We start from the raw sequence: 16,690 nt of genomic DNA, 5'->3' as shown, positions 1-16,690 counted from the left end.
GTTGTGACTAGTAAAATGTTGATGAAGCACCCTTTTCTTTGAAACTTATTCTAAAATAACCAATTTTTAACAACCGCGGGCGGGACTCGAACCCGGGTCCGCTGCTGGACGAGGCCCATGGGGGGACGCCCTACCAACTGAGCTAAGGGCGCCCCCAGAAGTCCGTTATTGAACATGAGAAATAATTGATCTCACGTTGCATATTTGGCAAAATGGGGCCCTGATCAATGCTATTTACAACCAGAGTTATCAAAGAAGGAATAGCTTCTTCTTTTTTCTAGACATCATGCCATGAGACAGAGAGCTGAATTTGCTGAGGAAAATGTACTGCTGTTGGTGGTACATCAACTGATGAGTTTGGTTTAGGAGGATGTCTAATTGTACCACAGTGAAGTGCATCAGTGCAGCCCCCTCTCCCACAAAATATACAGCGAGTGATAAATGTCGGCATATTGACAGGGATGAGTCGTTGTTCAGATTGATTAAATGCCGCACAGCTGCCAGTATTTAAATGATTCTGCTAAAAGAGGGAGGAAAAACATGGGTATGTCGATTTGCGGAGCACTGGAGGACATCGGCGTCGCTAATGACGTTTTACACAGTCATGAATGTGAGACGTGATAGATGAGTAAGCTGAAGAAAACTGATAGGACCATGCAGGAAGGCACTTTAAAACTTGATTTCAAATCGTAAGTATTTCGCTGTGACCAGAAATATTAGTGACTAAATAAGCAGCAATTTGGGGAAAAAAAAGGATTATTGCAAAATGGCCTTTTAAGATGTTTTTTTTAACATCGATATGGGTACCCGGTGTGTCTACAGACTCCCACACAGTATGAGAAAAGACAACCCTCTCTCTTTTTCTCCACTTCGACCTTTCTGAATACATTTTGGACACTACACCATGAAAACAGCTTTTAGTAGAAACCCAAAATACATACCTGAAAATGGTTGCATTGATGTGTTGTGTTGTCAACTGAGAGTCACTTGCTTCTGAAAATACATAATCTGTTCGCTGTATAAATACTATTGATCTTCTCACCTTGGCAATAGATCAGTTTTTTATGACCAAGTCCTTTCTTTGAAGTATTTACTGTTATGAGTGGATGTCGATTGACATATTGGGTGAACACACATTTACACTAAATAGAAGTTTTGATTCAAGCACATTGGAAAATGCACAGCGAACTTGGGTACACTGTTATTGGGGTTCTTAGACTTGCAGTATTGCAATTTTGGATTTAGTCTTCCGACACAATGGCACGTGACATCCTCAACGCAGGATCCTAACAATTTCATTGTTATAGTTTGGAAAAGCTTGAACACACCAATCAGTTTTGAATGATAATATACCAGGACTGTGCAGTTCATTTGAGCAACAAGTAGGCTATGTGTTACAGACCCCCTGGGTGCTGAGCTGGTACAAGGGGTCATGGCCCCATGTCAGCAAGCATTGGCTCTGCTGAGGTTATTGAATAGCAGCGTCTGTGCTGCCGGACTGCAGCTGAGCCGGTGCTCTGACTTCACTGCAAGGAGAAAAACACAAAGAAAAGAGAAAGTTCTATACGTTTTTGTAAGTGACACTGTGAGGTTGTCTCCATTGTCACAAATAGAACTGCCCTTCACATATTATTATTATTATTATGTGGCTCTTATTATCTAAATCAAAAATCATAAACCCATGGCTACATTTCTCTGTGATCTGCTTGTTTGCAGTGTTACTCATTGTCTAATTCCTTAAAAGATATTTTTACAAAAATAAAAGGTTGTGATTTGATAATAAAGCATTGGAATACCAAGCTGGGCCAAGATGTAGAGCTGTGCCTATGTGCTCATTAAACCTGACTTTTATTGTGCTGTTGACTGCAGTCTTATTCCTTTCATAAGTTTGATGTATTAAGTCCTATGGAGTCCTATTGTGTCAGTTTGACACATCTTTTTATTACTTCCTTGAATAATGGATGTTATATAACTTTATTTTTGTGTAGCCGTAGAGTTTTGACGTAAGGATTTTGATTTCAGATACTAATTCCAAAATGATTTGTCTTGAACTTTAACGTTTATACATCTTTGTCAGATATGAGGTTTCATTTCTCAATTGATTTCTTTATTATTGTGTCGCAATTGTTCAAAGTCAGTGACTCATAACTTAAAAGTAAGTCAAACTCAGTCAGGACGGACACAATAAAACATTTCAGACAAATGTTTTTTTGGTATTTTTCTTTATACTGTGTACATACTTAAAGTTTTGATTATTTCAGGGGAATGGGGGAACTTATTTTTGTCTGCTCTCCTCTATCTTTTTTTCATATGCTCTCAGCTTCCCAAATAAATACATTGTTAGTTGGTTTGTCGCTTGAGGCAGTGGTTGAACTTTACACTGTGCCATTCAATATGTTTTGGTTACGCTTTTGGTTTTGCATTTGATTACGCTTGACATTTCTCTCTCAATCAAGTAAAAGTCCATATTCTTATTTCATGCAGGACAGAACACAGCAATCAGAACTCTGCTGCAAATTGAGGCAAACGTAGCCCCGTAGCATCAAAGGCTTTAATGACGGCTGCTCATTTGGAATGCGCTATAGAAATACTTGGTTGATGCACACAATTTTTGTGCATTCCGAGTGTGTAGTTATTTGTGTTGCTGTGCTCAACTATGTACTGTATCTTAATGAGCTATTAAAGAAAAGTCCACCATCTGTGTCCCCTTATTGTTAATCAAAAGATTTTAAGAGGATGAATTAGTTGTACTGACCAGATTTGGGGTTTTTCTTTCCAACTCTGCACCAAAGGAGAAAAGCACCAATATTTTTTGGGTTCATTAAAATTTGAGCTGAATGTTAATAATTTAAACTTCGCTATTCCGTCCTCCTTTTTTTCTAACGATCTTGATTCCACCTAGCAGCTGGCCCAGTTGATCGTCTGTGAGGTAAATTTTTACTTTTTTCTTATCTAGCAATCTTCGATTTTTCTAGGCCTATTTCTCTATTTGAACTCAGACGACTTGTGTGCAACATTTTTAAAAGTAAATCCAGTCTCACCTAAACACAGTGACATCCCTTGTATATAATTTAGCGGGGTTCGGCTTGTTGCTGAACTCGTTGGAAGGTTTTACAGCTTTTTTCCTCCCCCCCTGTGAGCTACGATGCCAGGGTTTAAATTGGTTGCTGGCTCCACAAAAAAAAAAGTTTGATGTAGTGAGTGTATGAGTAGGGTGTCAAAACAAGGACTTGTGGTTTTGGAGAAGGCACAGATGAAATCCATCACCACTTCGCACGCCTCGCTTACAGCAAAATAAGAATCTAAACCTGAGTGGATGCACGCACATTCACGCAGTGCACGCAGTTAGGCCTACACGAATGCGCTTTGTCATTTAGTATGACTTGGGTGTCATTTCCATAGTAATGACCATAGTTTATATCTGCTATGTGAACATTTAACTCAAAAAAGGAAATTCTGGGTTTTTGCCAACATCGCAATAACAATGCAATGTAAACCAATGAACCATGAGCTGTCAGCCAAGTTGTAATCCCTCCAACAGTTAAACAGTTTATCAACGTTTGTATTGTTTACTTTACCCCTTTTCAATACTTTTGGAAAACAGTGCCACTGCAACTTCTTTGTTGATTCATAGAGTCAATTTAACTTACCTGCTTCCCTTTTAAGTTCTTTGACCTCTCCAGCTTACCCTTGGCATTACAGTTTGAAACTCTATCAGAAAATTGTTGTTGTTTCTCATCCTGTCTGATGTTGCTTTGGGTCAATTCAATTTCCAGAGCCATCCTCTGCAGGGATGGCAAAGCCAAGGATTAGGAGGCAAACATGGGCCAGCCCAGAGCTGAAAATAAGAGTTAATGGGATTTTCCCCGGCATCGATAAAGAAGGGATGTCTTGTGCTATCGATCCGTATCACTCACCTGTGATAAGTGCTGATCAAAAAGCTATTTAAAATCCGCCACCTCTTATTGGCTGTCGGATTGTGAGGTGGAGAAGGCTTTAGTGGGGCTGAGAAGGATGAAGGGTAGACAGAAACAAGACAAAAAGAAATATCTCAGGGGAGAAAGGGCAAGAGAGGAAAGAAAGAAGAAAAAGAGCCCGACTCAAGTTGGAGCTCAAACGCATCCATCGGTTAGACCTGAATGCACTCAGCATGGGGATGCTTTTAAATGGCAGCATCTTTATCGGTCTCAAATGGAAATGGAGTTGCATTAATAACCTTTATAGACTCTGTACAGGGCTATTATTGTCGCTGGACTATGGTTCTTTTGTGAACATGTGAGCGTTGGTGTGTGTTTGTTTGTCTACATTTTGAATCAATGTATAGGTTGTTTATGCAGGTATATGTATACACACATGCAGAGACTGTAAAATAACACCATCTCTTTTGTACACATAATACTAACATTACCTTGGGTGAAAAAATGAATTATTTTCATACACACTCAAATTGCTTCTCTGCTTACACTCTTACAGAACCGGGAATGTTCATAATGTACGTTGACCCAAACAGTGTCCACAGACAGTAAACATGAACAGGTGTCAGACATTCTCAGCAGCTTTGGGATACTCAGAGTCCTTGAAATGCCTGGGCTTGACTCTTGAACTCTAAACTATCTCCTGTTTCCCCTTCCAGGACTGGCTGAGTAAGTTTGGCTACCTCCCGCCCCCTGACCCAGTGACTGGTCAGCTCCAGACCAAGGAGGCCCTCACCAAGGCCATCAAAGCCATGCAGAAGTACGGAGGGCTCAAGGAGACCGGGGTGTTAGGTATGCCGCTGTGTTGTTTATTTGGGGGAATCAGAGGCAACCTAGTCAAGAAAGCCTTAGAGATATGCATAGAGTTGAATAAGCATCACTCATACACAACCAACGCAGCTATATGTTTTTCCTCCCCAGACCAAGCCACTATGGGTCTGATGAAAACACCCAGATGTTCTCTGCCCGATGTGTCTGAAGCCGAGGTGACAACGGGCCGCAGGAAACGAGGCTTGATCCCTCAGAACAAATGGGATAAGAGGCACCTGTCATGGAGGTAGGGATACATGAACTATATGGGCTATAAGAAAGTATGATGATACCATTCATTTTCAGTTAGCTACATAAATAGACTTAGTACGAGGTTAGGCAGGTTACATTATTTACCACAACAGGCAAAGAACATGTCCATTTTAAGAGGTCTGATGAGTTTGAAATTTGTTATTTTAATTTTGAACGTTATAAATATTCAGAGGGTAGTAGTCAAAGGTGGAGTCTGAGATTCTGGAGAATGCTTGTTTTTAAAAGGGGCCCATCGTAGCTAGCAACATGCCCATTTTCAGATCCTAGGCTGTGTACTAACTCTGGATTTTTTTTCAACACATACGCAGCACAGACAGATAACTGATCATGATGAGGTATTCACTGCGTTTGACAAAAAAGTTTTTAACAACAAGCATTCTCCAGAATCGCTGACTCCACATTTAAGTTGAGTGCTGATTATGTAAAAGAGAGTTTGCTTAGTGTAATTTGTATAATCACTTAATCTGAGCCTGATGCAGTACGATTCAGTCAAGTGCATCACTGTAGTGCAGTGCTGTCAACAGAAAGTCAGAAATGTCCCCCTCCCTCCGCCAAAAGTCAAATTTAATTATGTTAGAGGACTCCTCCTCTGGCCGGAAATTGTGTTCTCTCCGGATCAATTCTGCCTCTCGGCAAGGTACAGAACGATACTGAAAATATGTGTGTCACGTTAGCTAAATTATCCAATTCAATCCACTTCTACCTATGTTTCGAATAATCCCAACTCTAGCAGATAATGCAGAACGTACTATACTGTACTTCCTTGTCACATCATAGCCTGCCCCACTCGCGGCCATTGCCTATAGGTAATGCATTGAATAATGAGTTGTAAAAGAAAGGATTGTTATTGAACATTAGGATCAATAGTAAAGAGTTGTGTAATGCTACCAGTGCTTTGGGCTATGTTTCGAGATAGTTGCGCTTTGAATCTGCCTCACTGTTGGAATCAATTTGATCTCTGAATCCCATGCTGATGAAAGCTGCCGTCATCAGCATGATAAACTCTTTTTTTAGATCCACCTTTTAAGCCCGCGGTGGTGAGTATTAAATACAGGATTTATGGTGGAACGTTTGTTAAATGGTTCAGAAATGCTACCTTTGCTTCATATGGAGCAAAGGTTTTGTTAAATAGAGAGAGGTAGAGAGCTTTTATTTGATAGTTTTCCCATGATATAAGAATATGGTCATCAGTGACCGCATGAGACACCACAGCATATTGTCTGACAGATGAGGCGGAGGTAGTGATATAAGGTCGGTCTGCTATGATTCACGCAAACTAATCGGGGCTGATACAACAATGAGTGGCCATGAGCTGGTGGGTGGTTGGGTGTGTGTGTGTGCAGAATATGAATACAGGTATAATTTGCGAAATCCGCAGAGTCAACACACACACACACACACACACACACGCACACGCACACAGCACAGAACAGTATGCACTGCTTCCCTCCTGGTGGTCTTTAACTTTCTTCTGTTTGCTGCTGCCAATCAAATCCTGTTAGCTCAATCCAATCTGAAAGAAGACAGGTTTTTCTTCAGCCTAGTGAAGCACCTCTGCATTCACAGCACTCAGTCCACAGGAACAGTTGTGGATTATGTGCTGGCTTCAGATCCAGAGAGATTTCCATATGGGGCACATTTTTAAGCAAAGCCCCATAACAAAGCATTGATATTCTGCAAAGATTGGCCTCCTCTGTAATTCTCTGGGTGTGCTTCACGCTTTAGTCTTTTTCATCTGATATTGTAGCATTGCCTCACTGCTTGGTTGAGAAAAATTATATATTTTTATCATCTAATATTTCATGGTATGGCTGCTTCATTAGATTATATGGGCAAACGACAGAGCTGACAGAATGGAGATAATGCGCAAAACAGCTAATGAGTCAGATGCAATCTGCCCGCCATATTAAATGTTAGTATTCTGATCCAGCACATCAGTCAGATTAATGAAAATTGTAAATATATCACATCAATATATCGATTTCACTTATTTCATGTTACAATCTGGAATCTTTTTATTTTATATAGAGGAGAACTGCAATATATTGATGTGCTATATAAATATAACATTTGTATAAAGAAAGGCGTCATAAGTACAACTTGGTTCTCTATGTAACACATGTTCAAATCAGAATTCCTGGACTTTTTTCATTTGTTCCAAATTAAAATATATTGCTATGAAACACATAGTAAAATGCAAATGTGTGTATGTGTTAGCATGCAATGTCCTTCACTGTTCCTTGACATCATCGTCGGTATGGTGCACAGTGAGCACAAACTCCCTCCGGCTACTCATTCAAATGCTGGAATTGAACGGTGACTTCTATTTAGCTATTCACAGACACAGAGATTTTCAGTACCTGCAGAGTTTCAAATGTGACCTGTTACATATGTCAGTCCCTGATCTGGCAAAGGTCTGCCCCTTTGTGTTTAAATAGTTAACTTAGAATATAATATTAGCTTAGAAGCAATGACTTGCCCACTCATGGCTTAATTTAGTGCGCCTGGGTACGACTAACAATGTCCTTCTGAGTGGCATTTCATATCCTCCCGTCCACACACGCACATCAATCACATCATTATGTCCTCAACATGTGTGGCGTAGGTGGTGATTGGTGAGTGTCAGTTATTTCATTGAGGGCTGGAAAAAGATAAGGTGCTCTATGCTGGGCAGCTATTCATTTGAGGGACTTGGATTCAGGTAATGTGTTTTTCCGCGATAGAAATATAAGCACATTATTTTAGTCGTGATGTCTGGGAGTCTCTGTGCCAGAGCTGAGCCCCTAAATCCCCAATTTAACTGCTGCTTACCTTTTTTCCTTTTTCTCTCTTTCACACACACGCACACACACACACACGCACGCACGCACACACACACACACACACACACACGCACACGCACACACGCCTACAGCACAATCACTGCACTCAGTCAAGTATGTTACAGCAGAGTTGTGTAGCAGCCCACTGTTAGCTCATTATCTCACATTGTTAGCCCATCATCACAGCCGACAGCCCGGCAGTCATTAGCAGACCGACTGATAACTCAAACAGATAGGTGTAGCGAGCTGAGTGGAGGACGGAAAAGATGGAAGATTACAAGGAAAGAAAGAAAAAAGTGAACAGGAAAAGGATTATTGCATCTTTTCTTTCTGCAGCTATTCATTCTGATAATGTAAATGTCATATACTGACTAAATGCTGCAAAACCACTGACTCCCCGCAGTCTCTACATACGTCCACTGTCATATTTCAAATGGAGGAAATTAACTGAATAAAGGGGTACAGTAATGAGCATTGACAATGTAACATGCGTTGTCCAAAGCAGCATCAGGCCATTTCATTTAGCAGAAAACCATTATTATTGTAAATCGACCCTAAAGCCAAAGCCAATAGTTTTGTGAGACCTGCATTCGGATGCCAAAGTCAAGAACTCCACCCACTGGGGGCTACTTGGGAAAAAGTAGAGCCATTGTCAAAGTTCAAAAGGCGACAGGTACCGAGAGTACTGAGTGTAACTTTAGCCACAACTCAGCGGCAGGGGTCCATCAAAGTACTAATTATAGCCATAGCTCACAGTGGTTAGTGAGTGTTAAGAAACGCCACCACAGCTGTGTCCAAAGGCACCACCGGTTAGTCGTTTTGAAGTAGCTCAGGGATTATAGGAAGTCATAACTTAAAGCTGCTAGAGCAGTCATGGCCAGGCACACCACCACAGCAGGATACACATTTTTTCTTTGGCACCTGGTGAAAGATTTGAATAGGTCTTGTTGAGAATGTATTAGGTGATTAACTTTGACTACTTCAAAAACGGCAGGGCTGAGCTTTTCACTCTGAGAGGTTACTATAGCAGACCCCTCAGCGGTAATCTTTGACATTTACTGTATACTATTCAGGTGAGACACTGGGGCTAAGTTTCTAATGTAGGAACAAGAAAGCAATCTGTCCTTGAGTGACTAGACTTTACAAAGTTTCATGGAAATACATTAATTAATTGTTGAGGTATTTTATGTGTGGACAAACCGGCAGACTGACATTGTTAAAAATGATTCTGCTACAGAAAACTAGTACTCACACACATAATAACAACACATCATAAAAACAAATCTATTGTAAGTCTCATTTTATCATGACTGACAATATGTTGTTCATACACAGATTATAAGAAGTTGAGCCCCAAATGTGTTGATCCAACTCATGGACACGCTTTTGATGCACACATCTGTCATACACAGATAAGTGGACGTACATTGTTCCCTATTCAGTTATGTATTGCCTCAAATGGTATAAAGTATTTGAAATAATTGCATTCTCTGTCACTGTGTCTGTATCTCTGACTCTTTCCGGCGGAACAGACATTTTGTTATGTAATTTCAGAGTATTGACACATTCATCATTCATCTTCCTGCTGCATTTTGAGGCCACCAACCTCACTTGCGTGGTGGTATTGAAACAATAACTGTTATTGGGCTTTGAGTTGGTGATAGTCAGAAAAGACAGAGAATGAGGGATGAGGGAGACTCAGTCTGAAATGGGTGGAGAAATATTTGTGGAGAAAGGCTAGACTCACGAAAAGCCTTTTAAAGAAGTGTCTTTCATCATCGGCCTTGAATGACATGGCGTGTGTGCTTGTGTGTGTGTGTATATGGGAGGCAGAGCAGTATGAGGAGTTTTTGATAAAACGCAGATTGAGTGCGTGTCTCTGTCACTAAAATATTTCCATGTCTGTGAGTGTGTTTGTGCGGCTATACACATGTGCCCCTCCAAAGCATACGAGCACCTGAACCGCAGTCTGCATGTGAGCTTTCAATTCTCAGGCTAATCAGCTTAGGTCTACCGAGGTGAATCCCACTTGTGCCGTGCCTGTGTTTGAGTGTGTGTGTGAGCGTGTTTGGCGTGCACGTGTGCTTTTTAGCATCACTTTTGATGTCAGCTCATGTCTCTTTGCAGCAGCAGAGCCGCGGGAGCTAAGAGCCTGCTGAGAGGCAGAAGGCGGGGGACAGCAAAAGAGTCTTAGAGCTTTTCTTCATCAGTCTCTCTCCCTCTATCCATCCCTCCCTTCTCTCCTCTCTGCTCCCTCTTCATCTGAATCATCACTCTGCCCATGGAAAGGTCTAGAAGAAGTATGTGGTAAATTGAAAGTCAGGCAGGTGATATGTAGGAGGTGTGTGTGTGTGTCTGTGTGTGTGTGCATAAACTTTTGAGTACTTCGCTATTACGCGGTTGTCAAACCAAGATGGAAATAGTGCCATGAAAATAAAATAGGTAGAGAAAATTAAGGCAACCTTAATCAGCCTTCTGTCCATTCCACTAATTTGAAAGTCTGTTAAATTACCTTTCCCTAATCTTTTGGCAGAGGAGGCAGGATGAGTGTCAGACCTGCTTCTTGCTCATCTGCATACCCAACACACTGTTATTAATTTGAACGAAATAGTGACCTTAAACATGCCTTGGGGCAATATTGCATTTAGAGCTAAACTTGGGAACTTTTCATTGCCTTCTCCATACAGCAAATGGGGCAGACTTGCTGTCGATAGTCATGTGGAAAACTCAGCAAAGCCGGGAAAACTCTATGAAAAAATCAATACTGCTGACTTAAGGGTCAGGACCAACATACTGAATTGTAAAGCATCAAAGTATGTGGTTATTGTGCAAGTCTGTGTATTTCATTGACATATGGATGCAAGGTTGTAATTTCCCAGCCCATTATCCCTACACATTCAACCCATGTTGGATGATTCTGCTCTTTACAGTTTAAGTCAATGTCAACACAGGAAGTGTTCCCTATTCTTAGTGAGTTTGAAAGGTTTCATAAAACGTAACCCAGATCTTTCCCAACCTTGGAAAACGTTTTTGAATTGCCTTATACCTCCCTTTGACTCATCTAAATCTGTCCAAACAGTATTGTCTCACTATCTTGCCCATTATAGTCATTTTGAAATAAGCACTGAGAAGGTCTTGATCACATTTGAATGTTACCATGCACTCACACAGTTCCATAAAACAGCAGCAAATGCTTTAAGGTCTGCCCTGGCCTTCAATTTCCAAGCTTCATACAGGCTTCCCTAACCAACTGCAGCTTGTTGGAGTCCTATGGAGACTGACAGGAAAGCAAATTAGCATGCCCTCCTCACACAGAAACAGAAAAACTTTGCTGCTGTACAATAACTTATATTTTGGTTAGCATTACTCATTCATCTATAACACTGCCATACATTTTGGAGGGCATGAAGACCAAATCATCCTAATGCATTATATGGTACTGTCAGAAAGCCTTTTCCTCCCTATGGAGGAAAGGCTTTCACAAAGTTTAACATTTTCAAAACCAGAACTTTGTCCTCCCCCTTCTTACGCCCACATATCATCAGCATCTCTCTCTCTCTCTCTCTCTCTCTCTCTCTCTCTCTCTCTCTCTCTCTCTCTCGCTCCCTCCCTGCTTTATGTTCTCACCCCATGCCCTGGCGTACTACTCTGTGACACAAGCCATTTTTAAAGTAGCGGGGGTAAGGAAAAGGAGACATCCGATACTCTTGTCAGAGATGAAAATGTGACTTTGTGATCCCCGGTCCCTCTGAGAGGAGCAGCCCGAAGAAACTATTGAAACCTAAGGACTCGTCACTGAGAAGAAAAACTCTGGGATTCTGACTAAAGTTAGAAATGTGGAAAACGAAGCCATGGGGAGTTGTCATAAATATTTCTGCCGTAGAAGAATGTCTGGCTTACTGCCTTTCACACTCCTGCAAGTTCTCCCACCATATTGCAGTAAGTATTTTAACTGACTAAAGTTATCTCTCCTCCCTCATTATTAGCTTCTTACCCACGTCATCCACTTCATTTGGTCCCTTTGATTCACATGTGCCGTGTGTTCCTCTGGAATAAAACAGAGGGTGTCATTTTGCGAAAATAATTCAAAGAACCGGCTTAATGCCTACCAAAGTTTAGTCCCCCATGGACACATATATTTGGAACATAACACAAAATACACTGCCAACGTCAGTGCTGTGTCTCTCTCGCACACATTGCACAATGACAAACGAAACACGCAGCCACTCAGCCTTACCCCTGCTCACTTGAATTACAGCTAATAAGTAAGTGAGTTGTTTGTGGAAAGTAAGCATTTAATGGCAGGCCTCTGTGATAAGATGTCAGGGTGGGAACAAGTTCACACAGCCAATCTCTGGGATCACAGTAGTGGACAAACAATCTTTCTGTCATTCTATTTCACAAAGCATAGAGCCCTTTGGACTCTGTGGTCTTTAGGTACGCATATTAATAAATGAAACAAGTCTGGATAACACTGGGAAGTGTTTCAAATGGCCAGCAGACATAGATGTTACAAATCAAAACAACCCCAGTATCCCTCTAAATGATGGTTATATTGGACGATCCCACTGTTTGCCAACGAGAGAGAGAGAGAGAGAGAGAGAATGCAATATGTGTATCCATTATCATGAACTGCTGCTGTAAGTACACCATTATCACAGATTCTGGGCTATAGTGACGGAGCAAAAACAAAATGTTGGGGGGGGGGGGGGTAAAAGCGTCAGTGAGTGGGATGAGTCACCGGCCCCTCAGCATGAACTCCTTAATCGTGAAGACGCATGAATTGAAACAAACGTCAAGCAGATGATTTGTTTGACAGAAACTTGGCTTTCAAGATGCCACATTCCAAGAAAACTAGGAAATGAGCTTGACGGAGGGCTTTTCATGAACACAACCGTTTGAAGTGACAGAGCGTCAGTCTCTGAACCTCTTTGTGACCTAAATGTTTGCCATGATTGGCACTGCCTGAGTTTGATCAGTTTAGACAAGCTGCACCAGCTATGGGACTGTCAAACATAATGAGGTTTTTGTGGTGACGTCGCACTATGAAGGGGGAGGGTTGGGGGGCAAGCTTTACAACTTGTATTTCAGACTGTCTTTAAGATTTCAGCCTTGGTTGATCAGTGACATCTGTCGTTACTGGTGTTAAAAACAGTTGCAGTTTAGCAGCTCCTTTGTCAAACAAAAGATCAAATGATGTACCTGTACTAAACAAACTGTCAGTCAATAATTGGCCTTTTGCCAGAGTGCCAAAAGCAACTGCTATCTGATATCATGCTGCACACCCAGTGAGTTGTTTCCCCATACAACAGCAGGGCACGGCAAAAGTACTTGTTCGTCTTGCTGAGGTGTTGGAGGTTTTTAGTATTTCATTTGAGTTTAGACAGAGTTAGTCACATAATGTTTGAGATAGAAGTCTTCTGTTTGCATGCCTCGTTATTGCTCCCAAAAGGTTACGTTTCCCACAAATACAATTTTAAAAATGATACTAGAAAAACAGTGTGGTGTCCCTTGAGTAAGACAGAATTAATTCATAAGCCGCTTTGTCAACTGAAAAGTCACAGCTCAGCAAAAGTTCTCTAACCTTCAACTCTTCCCTTCTTTTTTTCGGTTCTTGTTTCGTACAGAATATCTCTCACTTTTTCACCCTGATTTTCGTTTTATATTCACTTTCATTGCCTCTATACCATTCACATACCAGCATTGAATGAGGACCGCAGGTGGTCAGATGGATGCTTGTTCTTGTTGAGTTGTGTCTGCCTGTCTGTCTGTCTGTCTGTCTGTGGTTGAGTTTGTGTGTGTGCATGGTTCTCTGCTCCATCAATGACAATCAATGTGTTGTGTGAATCAATATCCATGTGTGTGTTCCACTTTCGATTGAGCTACAGTCTGGCTTCACTTGACGCTCACACGAAACTTGAAAAAGTATTCAAGATTGTCAATGAAATCCATCTGCCCGCTATTGACATGCAGTGCAATACAGCCTAGCATGATGGACAACCCTGAATGCTATGATAGCATAAATGCTAGATAGGATACAAGTGGACACTGGGCGGTTTGATTTGATCTTTAAATGAAAGAAGGAGGCTCCATATGTACTGTACACCAGTTTGTTCATTCTTACAGCAACAGATTTCCAGCAGGTTGTAAGCTAGTTGTGGTGGCAAGATGAAGCAGTGCTCTCTCTAGGCTAAAGAGCCCATCCTACTGATAAACAGTGATTGAATTTCCCAGAGCGGACTGATATTGCCAAATTGGTTTTTGCATGTAGACAAAGTGCTTTTGTGGAGATGAAGAATATGTTGTGTGTTGTGTAGAGACAGAGGACTGATGGAATATGAGAAAATAAAGGAAAGGAGTCAAAAGAGAGAGGGGAGAAGACTGGGAGATAAAGATTGGAGATGGGGTAGACAAAACACTGTATAGCATGTGTTGGTCTATTTTCTTAACCTGTTTCTACTGTTATTTCGGAAGAAATAGCTCAAGAGAATGTCACAGTGACAAGGGAAAGGAAGATAGTTATATAAGGAGTGAAAACACAAGACGGCAAGGTGAAAAGCTGATGGGTTGTTCCTGAAAGCCGATTCCATAACCTCACAATGTATTCTCAACTTATCAGTATGTGTGCGGGCCACAGGAGCACCCAACCATGAAATACAAAAGCCGATGGAATCACGTTAAATATGCAAACAGTTTTCAGTTTTCCGTGCGGGTCTGTCCCAGTGGCAAACATTGTGTAGCTGACCATTATGTTTTTGGGCTTTTATGCAATTCAGAGATATAAGCCTCTTCTGGTTCCTTTTTGTCACCTGTCTCCTGAGCTCAGGGACCTCTTTGCCTTCCATGTCCTCTTCTACATCTTCGTGTTCTTCTCTGTTTCCCTTCAACTTGACTCACTACTCTTCTTCTCTCGTCTAATTTTGGAATTTGACCTTTCTTGCTAGTTCTTACTCTCACTTTTTCTTACTCTTTTCCAAGCCTTCGTCTCCACTTTAAAATGTGTTGTTCTATCAAACTCTCAACTCCCCCATGTCCTTTAATATCTCCTTCTCATTGCGCTAACTGAATTAAAATGTTCCCTTTCTTCTCTCAGAGTGAGGACCTTCCCTAAGGATTCGGCTCTACTGGGCAGGGACACTGTACGAGCCCTGATGTACTACGCCTTGAAGGTCTGGAGCGACATTGCGCCGCTCAACTTCCACGAGGTGGCCGGCAGTGACGCAGACATTCAAATCGACTTCACCAAGGCCGACCACGATGACGGATATCCCTTTGACGGGCCGGGGGGAACCGTGGCACACGCCTTCTTCCCAGGAGAGAGGTTCACAGCCGGGGATACGCACTTTGACGATGACGAGGCCTGGACCTTCAGATCTCCAGGTGACATCCTAAACTATCTTCCAAATAGTGGAGATTGTTGGCAGTGCGATATACAATATCTTGAGTATCTAGGAAATGTATTTTTCAAAGCAAAGTCACTTTTAAAGGTTCTCCGAGGAACGTTCAGTTTTTGTTCATTCTTGCACCCCCTTTGGGCAAAAGCGGTAGTGTTCTTACTATGCCGGCTATAGTTCCAGGTTGAGGGACCCATGACAAAGGCATTAAGAAAAACTATATGAAAATAGCATTCTCTGCACTGATGGTCTCGTTTGCGGTTACATGTAATTTATGATCATCAGAGGAAAAATTAGACTAGTTCAGAAATATTTAAAAGTTCCTCGTAGGACCTTTAAGTAATGCCAAAAAGCTGATAAATGAAATTACTTTATCAGAAAATTATTAATTCAACATAATAATCGATTAATTGCATAAGCTCCTTGATAAAAAATGCCCCCCATTGCCTGGTTCCAGTTCCTCAAATTTGAGGATTAGCAGCCTGTTGGTCTGACAAACTATGCAAATTTAAAAACGTAATCATTGGCCTTGCTATGTACTGATGCTTTAAGTCATTTTCGAGGGGCCTTATTAACTTGAGTCAGGTAAGTAATTATCAATTCTATAATGCCACTATGAGGTCTGGTATTATAGCCTTCGACACACACAGACTGTGTTGGGCCCATTCCTGTTGAATACTTTCCTTCAGTGTGTTTTCGGCTCTGTGCTGCCTGCGCTAATAGGTTGGTTTATGCAATGTTATCCTGAATGATCGGGCAAATTTTTTCTTGATTACTCGCTGAGGGAGATTGGCGAGTATGACATGAGTACAGGATGACAGCAGCTCCAAAATGGAATTCAATCAGTTGTGCCAGTGGACAAAACTTGTATTAGAAATATCCGTTATTCTTGCATAGCTCTGAAACACACAACAGGGTGCTTCTTTTTGGCTTGAGGAAGAATACTCCCACACCTTCACTGATTCATTCGCTTTTTCATACATTTACTCACCCCACAATACAGTATCTGTTCTCTCTGCAGACATCGCCATTCACTCACGTTCTCTTTGCACTTCTGCTGATCTGTCTGTGTCCTTGATAACTTGTGAATAATGGTGAAAACAGGGCCATTTTTTAAAATGCCACCAAATTTTCGTATAGTTCTCTAGACCTCGGGGATGTTGTCCCTCGGTGTCAACCTCATTTTTTTCCCATTCTTTATTTTCCTTAGCTTCTTTTTTTTTTTTTTTTTTTTTTTTCGAAAAGGAAGTAAAGGCGGTGGCAAGCAAGAAAGGGCAGGGGAGCATTATAAGTCCACTCATCCGATGAAATGAGGGGATGGAGTGATCTTGTCGCACTAAATGCATCGCCAGGCAGGGGCTGTCTCAGTGCGGTCACACGAGTGACAGCATAAATCATTAACTCTCCCACTCTCTCT

At 41.4% G+C, this 16,690-nt stretch overlaps 1 protein-coding gene across 1 annotated transcript in view; it reads left to right on the top strand.

Annotated features, from left to right (window-relative positions):
- Positions 1-16,690, top strand: part of LOC307265518 (matrix metalloproteinase-17-like) — a 58,723-nt gene that overhangs the window by 16,388 nt on the left and 25,645 nt on the right. The window contains exons 2-4 of the mRNA XM_080047270.1: positions 4,634-4,766; positions 4,896-5,031; positions 14,973-15,259. Of these exons, the coding sequence (XP_079903396.1) occupies positions 4,634-4,766; positions 4,896-5,031; positions 14,973-15,259 (556 nt within the window). The remainder of the gene's footprint in view (positions 1-4,633; positions 4,767-4,895; positions 5,032-14,972; positions 15,260-16,690) is intronic.

This window comes from Ammodytes marinus, assembly GCF_949987685.1.
Source record: "Ammodytes marinus genome assembly, chromosome: 18".
In the NCBI taxonomy this organism is placed as follows: domain Eukaryota; kingdom Metazoa; phylum Chordata; class Actinopteri; order Uranoscopiformes; family Ammodytidae; genus Ammodytes; species Ammodytes marinus.
The sequence above is the reverse complement of the archived record's forward strand: the minus strand, read 5'-3'. Positions and strand labels throughout refer to the sequence as shown.